General features: G+C 45.3%; 1 protein-coding gene across 2 annotated transcripts in view; it reads right to left on the minus strand.

Moving 5' to 3' along the window:
- Window positions 1-12,726, minus strand: part of NLK (nemo like kinase) — a 142,154-nt gene that overhangs the window by 20,752 nt on the left and 108,676 nt on the right. For both annotated transcript variants that reach the window (XM_089494045.1, XM_089494044.1), the window contains exons 4-6: window positions 10,587-10,693; window positions 9,172-9,257; window positions 4,833-5,042 (exon numbers count right to left, since the gene is read on the minus strand). In XM_089494045.1, coding sequence (XP_089350171.1) covers window positions 4,833-5,042; window positions 9,172-9,257; window positions 10,587-10,693 — 403 coding nt within the window. The remainder of the gene's footprint in view (window positions 1-4,832; window positions 5,043-9,171; window positions 9,258-10,586; window positions 10,694-12,726) is intronic.

Here is a 12,726-nt window from a genome sequence, read left to right on the forward strand (position 1 = left end):
CCCATTTCAGCGTACTGCCATTAGCATTAATAAGAACCTCAATTTAATACAATTCCAATTCACAACCCAAAATGTTTTTCTTGTGGAAGTCTAGGTCCTCCAGCACAACTCTATGGTCACCACCGAATCACACTGGAGGACCTAGGAAATGTCTAGAGATGATGATGATGATGATGACGACGACGACTTGTGGGTTTTTCGGGCTATGTGGCCATGTTCTAGAAGAGTTTATTCCTGACGTTTCGCCAGCATCTGTGGCTGGCATCTTCATTCTAGAACATGGCCACATAGCCTGAAAAACCCACAAAAAACTAGGGATGCCGGCCATGAAAGCCTTCAACTTTACATCTAGAGATAGTATTTTTTTCTGGACGTGGGCAAGTTAAACTGTGGGTACCGCTCCATGGATATGGGTGTCATACTGTATTGCTTTACCAGTGTTCTAAATCTTGTAATACATAACATTTATTTATGGACAGCTCTTTTAAAACCCTAGAACACCCTAACTATAAAATATAGGCTCCAGAAGAGCATATCTCTAAACCTAAAAATCCATGTAGCCACAATATCATCTTCCTCCCTTAACTGGACAAATATCATTTGTGATTACTGTATATACTCATGTATATGTCTAGAAAGTTAGATCAAAAAAGTGACCAAAAAAACTTGAGTCAACTTATCCATGGGTCAATCTAAGTACTGTACCTTAAGTGTTATTTAAAAGAAGGAACCATCCCCTGGTGAAAGGCAAGAGTATAATCTGTCCTGGAAGCTCCGACCCGCTTCTACTCTCTCATCCATCCAGCGTTAAGAGTAAGCACAAAGAGTTATGTCTGCTAGAATTTTGTAAGTTCTCTGACATTGTTTTGCTTCGCTTCATCCTTTAGATCCTTTGCTATATGCTCCTAGGTTTTACCCTCAACTTATCCATGGGTCATAGCAAAATCCATAATTCTGGCCCCAAAATTTGCCCTCGACTTATACATGAAATCGGCTTATAGTCGAGTATAAACGGTAGACAGTATTTACCTTGGTCCACTCTCAAGCAAATTATAATGAAACACAGTTTTAAAAAGAGTAACCACCAGGATACTGTGCCTCTGTCGGGACCTACTGAATACACTTTAAAGATACTACAGGACATTTCAGAGTAACACTGAACTTTTCTTACTAATCATTGGCCTGTTACAGACTGCCAAAATAAAGCTGCTTGGGGTCTCTTTGGAGGTATGCTGTTTAAATGATGCATGCACCCTAAGAATCCAGAAGCTGCACCAAAGCTGCACTCCAGTGCTTAGGAATGGAGTGTGGCTTTGGCGCGAGCACCCTAAGAATCCAGAAGCTGCACCAAAGCTGCACTCCAGTGCTTAGGAATGGAGTGTGGCTTTGGCGCGAGCACCCTAAGAATCCAGAAGCTGCACCAAAGCTGCACTCCAGCGCTTAGGAATGGAGTGTGGCTTTGGCGCGAGCATCCTAAGAATCCAGAAGCTGCACCAAAGCTGCACTCCAGCGCTTAGGAATGGAGTGTGGCTTTGGCGCGAGCACCCTAAGAATCCAGAAGCTGCACCAAAGCTGCACTCCAGCACTTAGGAATGGAGTGTGGCTTTGGCGCGACCTCCGGACTCTTAGGACCCATGCATCATTTAAATAGCATACCTCCAAAGAGACTCGAAGCAGCTTTATTTTGGCAGTCTGTAACAGGCCATTGTTTTTAAAAAGCACTATTAGAACGCAAATGGTTAGCCACCCACATGTGTCCTTGCAGCTCCTGGACAAGAAGGGCGGCCTTGGGCCAGCTTTTCTGTCAACCTCCATTCCCCATCTGTCACATGGAAAGGATGACAATCTACCTCACAAGGTTGCTGTAAGCATGGATCAGATAAGCAAGCTGCAATCTTTTTATTCCTAAGTCAGTGATAAGGGCTCATGAGGAAAAAAGTCAAGGCTGTCAGCCCAACATATGTGATCCACATAACCATGAAAATTATACTTAGGGGTCTTTACTGAGTATTTATATTCCAGCCTTCCATCAAAGTCAATCTCTAATAAACATAGTTGGTTAGTATTTAAAAAAGAAAAGGATTTAAGGAAAAAGCCAAAGGATGCCAAAATGCTGGACGAATATATAAAAATGTTTTAAGGTAGGAGCAAAGAAAATTAGCTCAGTAGCATCTACTACACCGACAGGCAGTAGCTCTTCAGGTTTTTTGGGAGAGCATGTCTTTTCAAGACCCATCTGGGAGAGGTTTAACCTGGCACCTATTACATGCAAAGCAGATAAATGAGCTCTTGGTGCCGAAATAGAAGAGAGCCAGAAAGAGAGTCTTCTCTCCAATCTGATCCCACAGAAAAGGCAGAGATTGGAAATGTTACTTTTCGGACCAAAATGTATGGTTGAGGAATACATTTGCTGGATCACTAAAATGTCACAAACAATGCAAGCTTTTCAGTTCAGCAAAATTCCCCTTCAGGTTTAGAAGACAGTTTGGGCGACGTGGGAAGGAATGAAGAATCCAAAAATCTCATCAGATGTTGCCTCTGTAGACAGACTGATTTGCAAGACAGAGCTTGAAGACTCAGGCCCCATACAGACAGGCCAAAATAAAGCTGCTTTGGGTCACTTTGGAGGTATGCTGTTTAAATTATGCATGTATCCTAAGAGGCTGGAAGCTGTGCCAAAGCTGTGCTCCATTCCTTAGGACTGGATTGTGGCTTTGGTGTGGCTTCTGGACTCTTAGGATGCATGCATCATTTAAATAGCATACCTCCAAAGTGACCTGAAGCAGCTTTATTTTGGCCTGTCTGTATGGGGCCTCAACGAAGAAAGAAGTGAAAGTATCATTTTGCAGCAGGGGTGGGCTAAGGGTAAGCCTCCTTACAACTCCCTAGTGGTATAGATCTTTAAGGAGTAGATAGCTCCTTCAAGGGCTTGTCTACATTATTAATAAACCCCTAATCCCCACAGGCTTGCTGTGTGCCGTTCATTTTACGCAGGGCCCAAACCGGGTCCGGGGCCATTTTCACAACATCCAGACCCAATTTGGGGTTTCCACTCCTTGTCCCACATTAAAAAGCCTTATCTTTTGCTCTGGGTTTTCCTGAAAACCCAGAGGTGGCAGCCAACTTGCAGGGATTGCATAGGAAAGCATCATTCGCCAAAAACTCACAGTAGGTAAGGGAGGAGGATTCGGGGCCAGAATACTCTAAGGCCAGCCCAGAGTATTCTGGGAAATGTAGGCAAGCTGAAAGCTGTCTGCTCTCAAGTGGAGAGAAAAAACGTTCCCCTTCATTTTCGACAGCAAAAGATGGCCGCTGCATATGAACAACGATGAGGTGTTTAAGACAAATGCACACTTATCCCCCTATATTTGCTAGGGTTAGGGACACAAAACCCCCATGAATATGGGAAAACCACAAATAACAAAAACACCATGGCCTGATACAGACAGGCCAAAATAAAGCTGCTTCGAGTCTCTTTGGAGGTATGCTGTTTAAATGATGCATGGGTTCTAAGAGACCAGAAGCTGCGCCAAAGCTGTGCTCCAGTGCTTAGGATTGGAGTGTGGCTTTGGCTCTTAGGACCCATGCATCATTTAAACAGCATACCTCCAAAGAGACCCCAAGCAGCTTTATTTTGGCCTGTCTGTATCAGGCCCATGTTTTTACCTGAGAGGACACCTCTTTAGGAATCTCTAAGTCCTCCAGTGCAACTCAGTGGTCAACGGCCAACAGACACTGAGCACAGAACTGCGCTGGAGGAGCTACAAAGGCCTAGTAGAGTATTCTCTCTAGGAACCTCTAGGTCTTTCAGTGCAACTCTGTGGTCAACGTCCGAAAGACACTGAGCACAGAACTGCGCTGGAGGAGCTACAAAGGCCTAGTAGAGTATTCTCTCTAGGAACCTCTAGGTCTTTCAGTGCAACTCTGTGGTCAACGGCCAACAGACACTGAGCACAGAACTGCACTGGAGGAGCTACAAAGGCCTAGTAGAGTATTCTCTCTAGGAACCTCTAGGTCCTCCAGCGCAACTCTGTGGTCAACGTCCGAAAGACACTGAGCACAGAACTGCGCTGGAGGAGCTACAAAGGCCTAGTAGAGTATTCTCTCTAGGAACCTCTAGGTCCTCCAGCGCAACTCTGTGGTCAACGTCCGAAAGACACTGAGCACAGAACTGCGCTGGAGGAGCTACAAAGGCCTAGTAGAGTATTCTCTCTAGGAACCTCTAGGTCTTTCAGTGCAACTCAGTGGTCAACGGCCAACAGACACTGAGCACAGAACTGCGCTGGAGGAGCTACAAAGGCCTAGTAGAGTATTCTCTCTAAGAACCTCTAGGTCCTCCAGAGCAACTCTGTGGTCAACGTCCGAAAGACACTGAGCACAGAACTGCGCTGGAGGAGCTACAAAGGCCTAGTAGAGTATTCTCTCTAGGAACCTCTAGGTCCTCCAGCGCAACTCTGTGGTCAACGTCCGAAAGACACTGAGCACAGAACTGCGCTGGAGGAGCTACAAAGGCCTAGTAGAGTATTCTCTCTAGGAACCTCTAGGTCTTTCAGTGCAACCTTTAGTTAAAGTTGACCACAGAGTTGCACTGGAGGACCTAGAGATTCCTAGAGAGAACATATGAATCAAATCCATAAATAATCAAAGCCACAAATATCAAAGCCGCAAATATGGAGGGTTGAGTGTATTTACATAAACATCCACTTCCAATGAGACTTCTGCAGGATTCCAAAGGACCAGTTTTGTCAGACAGTGAATTCCATCAAGTGGAAGATAAAGATCGCGACTATCAATCATTAATTTAGTGTGTTAAAACTGAAACCACTTTATACCTGCTGAATGGGACTCTGAGCTTGAAACAATATCCTTCGCCCTAACAGTTCAGCAAATATACAGCCTACAGACCAAATGTCAATAGCATTGCTGTAGTGACGGCTGCCCATCAGGATTTCGGGGGCGCGATAATACTGAGTGACAACTTCCTGAGTCATGTGACGAGATTCATCCAACTCTTCCACCCTGGCCAAGCCAAAATCACAGATCTGAAAACAAAACAAAACAAAACGGTAAAATTTAATATATAGGGGTAACAATGGCAGTGGTATTGTTGGAAGTTTCAGACCTTTGCTTCCTAAAAACAGACTACATAGAGTATGATCTGGGCCAAAGTGATGGGTTTATTTGTGCCCAGCAACACACATGAGCCAGGTACTTTACACATTAATATTCATGTGATCTGCTTAATTTCCTGCAATCCTCACTACCAACACTACCAAGGATGGGGGGAAACTAGGCAAAATGTTGTATATTGGAATAGGCAAGGGTCCAGAGTACATAGTATAGTCCCCACATCAGGGAGATTGGAGATGCAAACTATTCCATGCTGTAGAGCAGCAAGCTTTCAAACTGTTTTCGGTTGCTCGGACCCGGAGCAATGGATGCAAGCTCCAGGAATAGGGATCCCATTTCAACATTAGGAGGAACTTTCTGACACTAAGGGCTGTTCGACAGTGGAACCAGGGACGTAGCCTTGTGTCTTGGGGTCCGGACCCCCCTTTCATTAGAAAATGAATGGTGTGTGCTGCTGCACCTCCGCACCCAGGCCCCATTATAATGGTGGCACTTAGTCTGGACCCCCCCCCCCCCTTCCTAAAATCCTAGCTACATCCCTGGTGGAACACCCTCGGAGTGCAGTGGAGTCTCCTTCCTTAAAGGTCTTTAAACAGAGGCTGGATGGCCATCTGTCAATGGGGATGCTTTGATTTGGATTTCCTGCATGGCAGACTGGGGTTGGACTGGATGGCCCTTGTGGCCTCTTCCAACTCTACTATTCTATGATCTATGATTCTATGGAAATGCACTGCTTGTTTTCACCCCTGAGTTTTCGCTCAGTGGAGGAGTGGAATCTTCTCTGATTTGCAGGCCATTTTTTAATTCAGATCTGGCATGCTAATTAGGGGAATCTAAGAGCTTAGTGAAAGAAAGACATTTCTCCAGGTCTAGTTCAGATTTCTCAGCAAACACTCCTGAAGGATCCTGTGTGTGTGTGTGTGTGTGCGTGTGTATGCACTGCCCTGTGAAAGGCATTATCTGAACCACTTTCAGTCCCATTTTTGGAACAATAGCATGATACACATAAATAATCTGAACCATTTTTATCTTTCCTACAGGTGTCTTATTTCCTATCTCTAAGGCCTGTTTTGACATACTGCCAAAATAAAGCTGCTTCGGGTCTCTTTGGAGGTATGCTGTTTAAATGATGCATGCATCCTAAGAATCCGGAAGCTGCACCAAAGCTGCACTCCGGTGCTTAGGAATGGAGTGTGGCTTTGGCGCGAGCATCCTAAGAATCCAGAAGCTGCACCAAAGCTGCACTCCAGCGCTTAGGAATGGAGTGTGGCTTTGGCGCGAGCATCCTAAGAATCCAGAAGCTGCACCAAAGCTGCACTCCAGCGCTTAGGAATGGAGTGTGGCTTTGGCGCGAGCATCCTAAGAATCCAGAAGCTGCACCAAAGCTGCACTCCAGCGCTTAGGAATGGAGTGTGGCTTTGGCGCGAGCATCCTAAGAATCCAGAAGCTGCACCAAAGCTGCACTCCAGTGCTTAGGAATGGAGTGTGGCTTTGGCGCGAGCATCCTAAGAATCCAGAAGCTGCACCAAAGCTGCACTCCAGCGCTTAGGAATGGAGTGTGGCTTTGGCGCGAGCATCCTAAGAATCCAGAAGCTGCACCAAAGCTGCACTCCAGTGCTTAGGAATGGAGTGTGGCTTTGGCGCGAGCATCCTAAGAATCCAGAAGCTGCACCAAAGCTGCACTCCAGCGCTTAGGAATGGAGTGTGGCTTTGGCGCGAGCATCCTAAGAATCCAGAAGCTGCACCAAAGCTGCACTCCAGCGCTTAGGAATGGAGTGTGGCTTTGGCGCAACCTCCGGACTCTTAGGACCCATGAATCATTTAAATAGCATTCCTCCAAAGAGACCCGAAGCAGCTTTATTTGGGCAGTCTGTAGCAGGACTAAGTCTATAAAGTCATTAAAAAGCTTTTAACTATTACTGCTACTGTAGTTCTCTTCGTAGAAACTCTGGGTTTCTACAAATGAACAAAGGTAATACTAACTAATATCTTTCCCTATATGCTTTGTGCATCCTTTTTAATACGCTTAAACACAATTTTTATTCTGTAAGGAAGAATAAATGCAAGATGCACGTGTGTACACAACCTCAGAAGCAGAAGCTATGCAAGTAAACATAAAGAAGGCAATAGATTTCAGAGACCTAGCCATGTTGGTCTGGAATATCAGTATACAGTGCTCCCTTCTTTTACGCGGGGTATCCGTTCAGGAACACATACACACCCCCGTGTAAAAGAAAAAGCGTGTATGCTTGAGCCCCATTACAAGTAATGAGATTTGTGCTCACGGCGGTGTGTGGTGGCAGTGGCACGTGCGCACACCAGAACAAGCAGCACTGCTTTCAGCGTATAATGCACCCGCATATGATGCGGGCGCACTGTACAAAGGGATATTATAGAATCATACAATCATAGAGTTGGAAGAGACCACAAGGGCCATCCAGTCCCACCCCATCCTGCTATGCAGGAACTCACAATCTTTGTAGCATGTTTGAGACTAACTGAGCAAAAGATGTTGTAGCATACGCTTTTGTAGATTTGATGTACTCTGGTGCAGAGAAAGGAAGTTCACAAGCCTAGGATTATATTGTTTTCTTGCACCCCAGGGCTGCGTGACATTAGCTGATCTGTGAAAAAGAAGAGGGACTGGAGAGGCAGGATCAAGCCAAAACACAGTTAGGACCCGCTCTGTCTAGAATGTCCCCTTCACAGGGCCAGCCAACACCAATTGCCCTATGGAGGTCATTTTGTTCATTTTGATTCTTGTAGGTGCTGTTCCTGCTTGATCTGTTGCATGGTAACACTTTGAAAACACTAGGTGAAAAGAGAGATATGAATTCACTAAATAAACACATATGATATTATTATATTATTCTAGCCTTACCATGGGCCCGAACAGACAGACCCAAATAAATCTGCTTCGGGTCACTTTAGAGGTATGCTATTTAAATGATGCATGTGTCCTAAGAGGCTGGAAGCTGTGCAAAGCCACACTCCAGTCCAGTCCTGGGGAACCTCCTCGTCCTTCCCCCTCTAAGGCCCCGAGGGACTGTGTTTGTTTGCCGCTGTTGCCGGAGTGGCTCCCTGGGGGTGGTTTACATCAGCGCAGCTGCGCACTCACCCAGGACCTGCTGACAACGGACTCACAGCGGCGTACCTGCGCAATGGCCGTATGGGACAGGATCCTATTAGCTGCGTCTGCAGCAGAGGAACGACTTGGACAGTAGTCTTACTTTGTTGCAGCTCAGTTACATTGTCGGTGTGTGGGGATTGTATGCTCATGGACTGTGTCCCCCCCTCCCATGAGCCCCAATGTTATTCTAATTCCCCCCCCCCCCCCTCGATGATGTATATTGTTATCCCAGCTATAGTATGGTTTTTTATGGTTTTATCTTGTTGTAGTTTTGTATAGTCTTTGGTTTGTTTATGCCGGGTTTCGTTTGTACGGAGGGTGGGTTTGCACTTTGTTGGGATACTGTTATTACCATTGTTTGTGAACTTTGAATGTTGGAAACCGCTATGATCTGTATTGGAATAGCGGTATACAAATAAAAATTTTATTTATGTATTTATTAAGGACTGGAGCACAGCTTTGGTGCAGCTTCTGGCTTCTTAAGATACGTATTTCATTTACATAGCATACCTGTAAAGTGACCAGAAGCTGCACCAAAGCTGTGCTCCAGTCCTTAGGACTGGAGTGTGGCTTTGCACGGCTTCCAGCCTCTTAGGACGCATGCATCATTTAAATAGCATACCTGTAAAGTGACCCGAAGCAGCTTTATTTTGGCCTGTCTGTTGGGGCCCCATGTCTTCTTTGTACAGGGGTTTCGCTCCTCAGCATTTAAGTCACAGCTGCTTACATCTGCAGTATAAAATATTTACAGACAGACAAAAGGATACCACTTCACCTGCGACTAGCTAAGAATGAAGCCTTGTGGAAGGCCATACGTGGAGCAAGCCACTGTGTAGAAAATCGATTACAGAAATGCAAGCGTGGAATTTGGCATGTGTATTATGCATTTTATATAGGCATGAAAAACCCACCTTAAGAACACAGTTGCTGTTCACAAGCAGGTTCCCTGGTTTAATGTCTCGATGCAAAATACCAGCTGAATGTAGGTATTTCAGACCTGTAAACACACACACACAATGACAGAAAAGGTTAATACAAAAAATGAAACAGAGGAAGATAATAGAATGTATCTGAGAATGGTATGTTAAATTACATTATGTAGTATGATCCAGAACTATGACCAAAATAATATTATATTTGCAATATTTTCTTACAAGATGATGAACGCTCTCTTATTTTTCTGTTCTGATATATACAGTCTATAAGCCAGTTTTTCCAAGTCCACAGATGTCTGGAAGATTATCTATCAGCCACCAGCTTACACTAAAGCAGTGGTTCCTAACCTGTGGGTCGGGACCCCTTTGGGGGTCGAATGACCCTTTCACAGGGGTCAGTTAAGACCATTGGAAAACACATATTGCATGTAGCAATGTAAATAATGTTATGGTTGGGGGGTCACAACTGTATAAAAGGGTCACGGCATTAGGAAGGTTGGGAACCACTGCACTAAAGGAATCAAGTATCAAGGAACACAGTTGATGCGCCAGCTATTTCTCCATATTAATGCGCTAAATTTTTTTTAAGGGTTCCATGCTTTTATTTTGCTAAAGCCTACTTATTTCCAGATACCAAGTTGTTATGTGTGTACGGCACAAAGCAACATGCTGCTTGGATTGACCACGTAACTGTAGATGTTAAAAGAGCAGGTTGCCTATCTGTTACTGTGGTTCTATGAATGGTCATCTGCGCAACCACACATATGGATAATTCTGGGCCTGCGCAGAGATCTTTGGAAGCTTTTAGAGCTGCGTTTTGGTGGCGAATCCCCCTGGTCATTCACATGGATATAATTCAGGGATCTGCACCTTCTTTTTGGTAGAGAAGACTAAAGACCTTGCAAAACTACAAATCCCAGGATTCCATAGGAGGGAGCTACAGCATTTAAAGCGGTGTCAAACCGCATTGATAAAGCAGTTCACAAATAGTAAGTGCTTTTGAACACCGCCACCCTTTATCCCCTTGTAATAAAATAATGATGATGAGGATGATGATGATTTATAACCGAAGGGTGGAACATCCAACATATATAATCAAAAACAGATGACAAAACACAACACTAGAAAATGCTGAAATACTAAAATAATATGCTAATGTACTAAAACAAATTCCTTATCAGTCGCTATCAGTCAGTCACTTTAAAAACGCCATCCCTCCATTTCAATTTTGTCCCATTTTCAGTAGGTTAATGGTCCAGAGTGGAAGCCTGGATTTACATTATTATATGGGTTAACAACTGGAAAGTGAGTTTGGCAGATGAATGGGGTGACAGATCCGAACACATTTATTTGGCTTAAATAAGTAAGTAAGTAAATAAATAAACAGTTACCTCTTAAAATCTGGTAAAGAAAAACTTTGACATGATCCGAGCTGAGTGGTTGAGGGGAGACAATAATCTTATGAAGGTCACTCTGCATCAATTCTGTAACAACATATCTTCAATTGCACTCATTAAGGAAAGTAGGGTTTGACAAGCACATCAGAAAAATCTGTCCGTACACCCTCAAAATCAGTGCAAGAGATGTCCCAACCGCTACCCCTCTTTGAGTTTTTAAAGTCTTTGTGCCCATATAGACAGGCTAAAATAAGGCTGCTTCGGGTCACTTTGGAGGTATGCTGTTTAAATGACGCGTGCGTCGTAAGAATCCGGAAGCTGCAGCAAAGTCATGCTCCAATCCTTAGGACTGGAGCATGGCTTTGACATGGCTTCCAGACTCTTAAGACACATGCATCATGTAAACAGCATACCTCCAAAGTGACCCGAAGCAGCTTTATTTTGGCCTGTCTGTATGGGGCCTTTGTGTTATTTACACCCTACATAGTTAACAAAAGGCTTAAGCAGTTGTTTATACTACGTCCACTATTAGACAGTACGATTCCAATATTAGTGCCACCTCCAGTTGTCCCACAGTTTGAGGCAGTTCTTCTGTCTAGAAGGACATATGGAAGTGTCTTCTATTTGGGAGAACAATATAGCATCTTTGCTTACTCCTAAAGCATGTAACCCACATTTCTGAAATCTCAATTTTGCTTCTTTGGATTGGGAAGGGTCATAGAGAGAGAAAGCCAGAGAAAAGAGGTGCCAGTTCAGAGTCTGGCACTCAGAGGAAATGCAGCTACTTGCTGGTGATGCACAGCAGTAATTCAAGACAGAAAAGCAGCATGTTCTTCCTGTTGACATTTAAGACAGAGTTACAAATTAGCATGAGGAACACCACTGACATTTGCAGAGGACGACAGACCGGGGGGGGGGGGATCCCCAAACATGCTAAACCAGGGAGCCTTCCTGCTTTTCTCAAAGAGTGAGGACATAACTGAAAAGGACACTTTCAGAAATACGAATACACTATTGCTTGCTTGCCTGAGCTAGATGGATGACTCTTCCACTGTCACCAGTAACAGTGCTTAGATGTACAGTGGGGCCTCCGCATACGCCGTCTTTTTATAGGCGGCTTTGAGCATAGGCGCTCAAAGCCGCCGGCGCACGCGGGGCGGAAGGGGCGGTGCATCCCATTCAATTGAACTGGCGCGCGCACCCGTTGCGCCTCGTGTGCCGCCGCGCACAAGCCCCATTGGAAACAATGGGGCTCGAGCATAGGCGGAAATCGCCATACGCGGCGGGATCCGGAACGGATCCCCCGCATATGGCGAGGTTCCACTGTAACTGAAAGAGAGAGCAGGATTCGTAACTGCATCCCCTCCACACTGAAGCACCAGGTGAGTTGTCCAATGCACAACCTTGCTTGGTGACAACCATTTGGGAGGACGTCCAACCTGAAACCAAACCAATGCATCTCCATTTTCAAGCAACAGGTTGGTGGCGCCCTAGTGACAAGGCGAGATGGGTGGCGTGTTCATAACTGTACATATATTTTAACTAACTGTTGCTGATTTTCTTTGCTCAGTTAGTCCATATGAATCCAGAGAAAACGGAGGTACTAGTGATAGGTTCTCCTGGTCCAGGAATGGCGGTGGTTCCACCTGTCCTGAACGGGGTCATGCTCCCTGTGAAGGACTCCGTGCGCAGTTTGGGGGTGCTTCTTGACTCGTCGCTTCACCTGACATCTCAGGTGAATGCGACGGTCAAGAGCACCTGCTATCAGCTTCGGCTGATTCGCCAACTGCGCCCATACCTGGCCCAGAGGGACCTAGAAACTGTTGTACATGCTCTGGTAACTTCGAGACTGGATTTCTGCAATGTACTCTACATGGGGCAACCCTTATACCAAACTCGGAAACTGCAAATGGTACAGAACATGGCAGCCCGGCTGGTCACTGGTGCTCCCAGGACCACCCATATAACACCGGTTTTGAGAGATCTCCACTGGCTGCCCATTCGTTTCCGAGCTCAATATAAGGTGTTGGTAATTACATATAAAGCCCTAAATGGCTTGGGCCCAGGATACCTAAAGGACCGCCTCTCCCCGTACATTCCGCCTCGCACCCTCAGAACGTCTGGGCAGCAGCTA

This window comes from Sceloporus occidentalis, unplaced genomic scaffold (assembly GCF_023333645.1).
Source record: "Sceloporus occidentalis isolate IW3139 unplaced genomic scaffold, rSceOcc1.0.p SCAF_69, whole genome shotgun sequence".
NCBI lineage: Eukaryota > Metazoa > Chordata > Lepidosauria > Squamata > Phrynosomatidae > Sceloporus > Sceloporus occidentalis.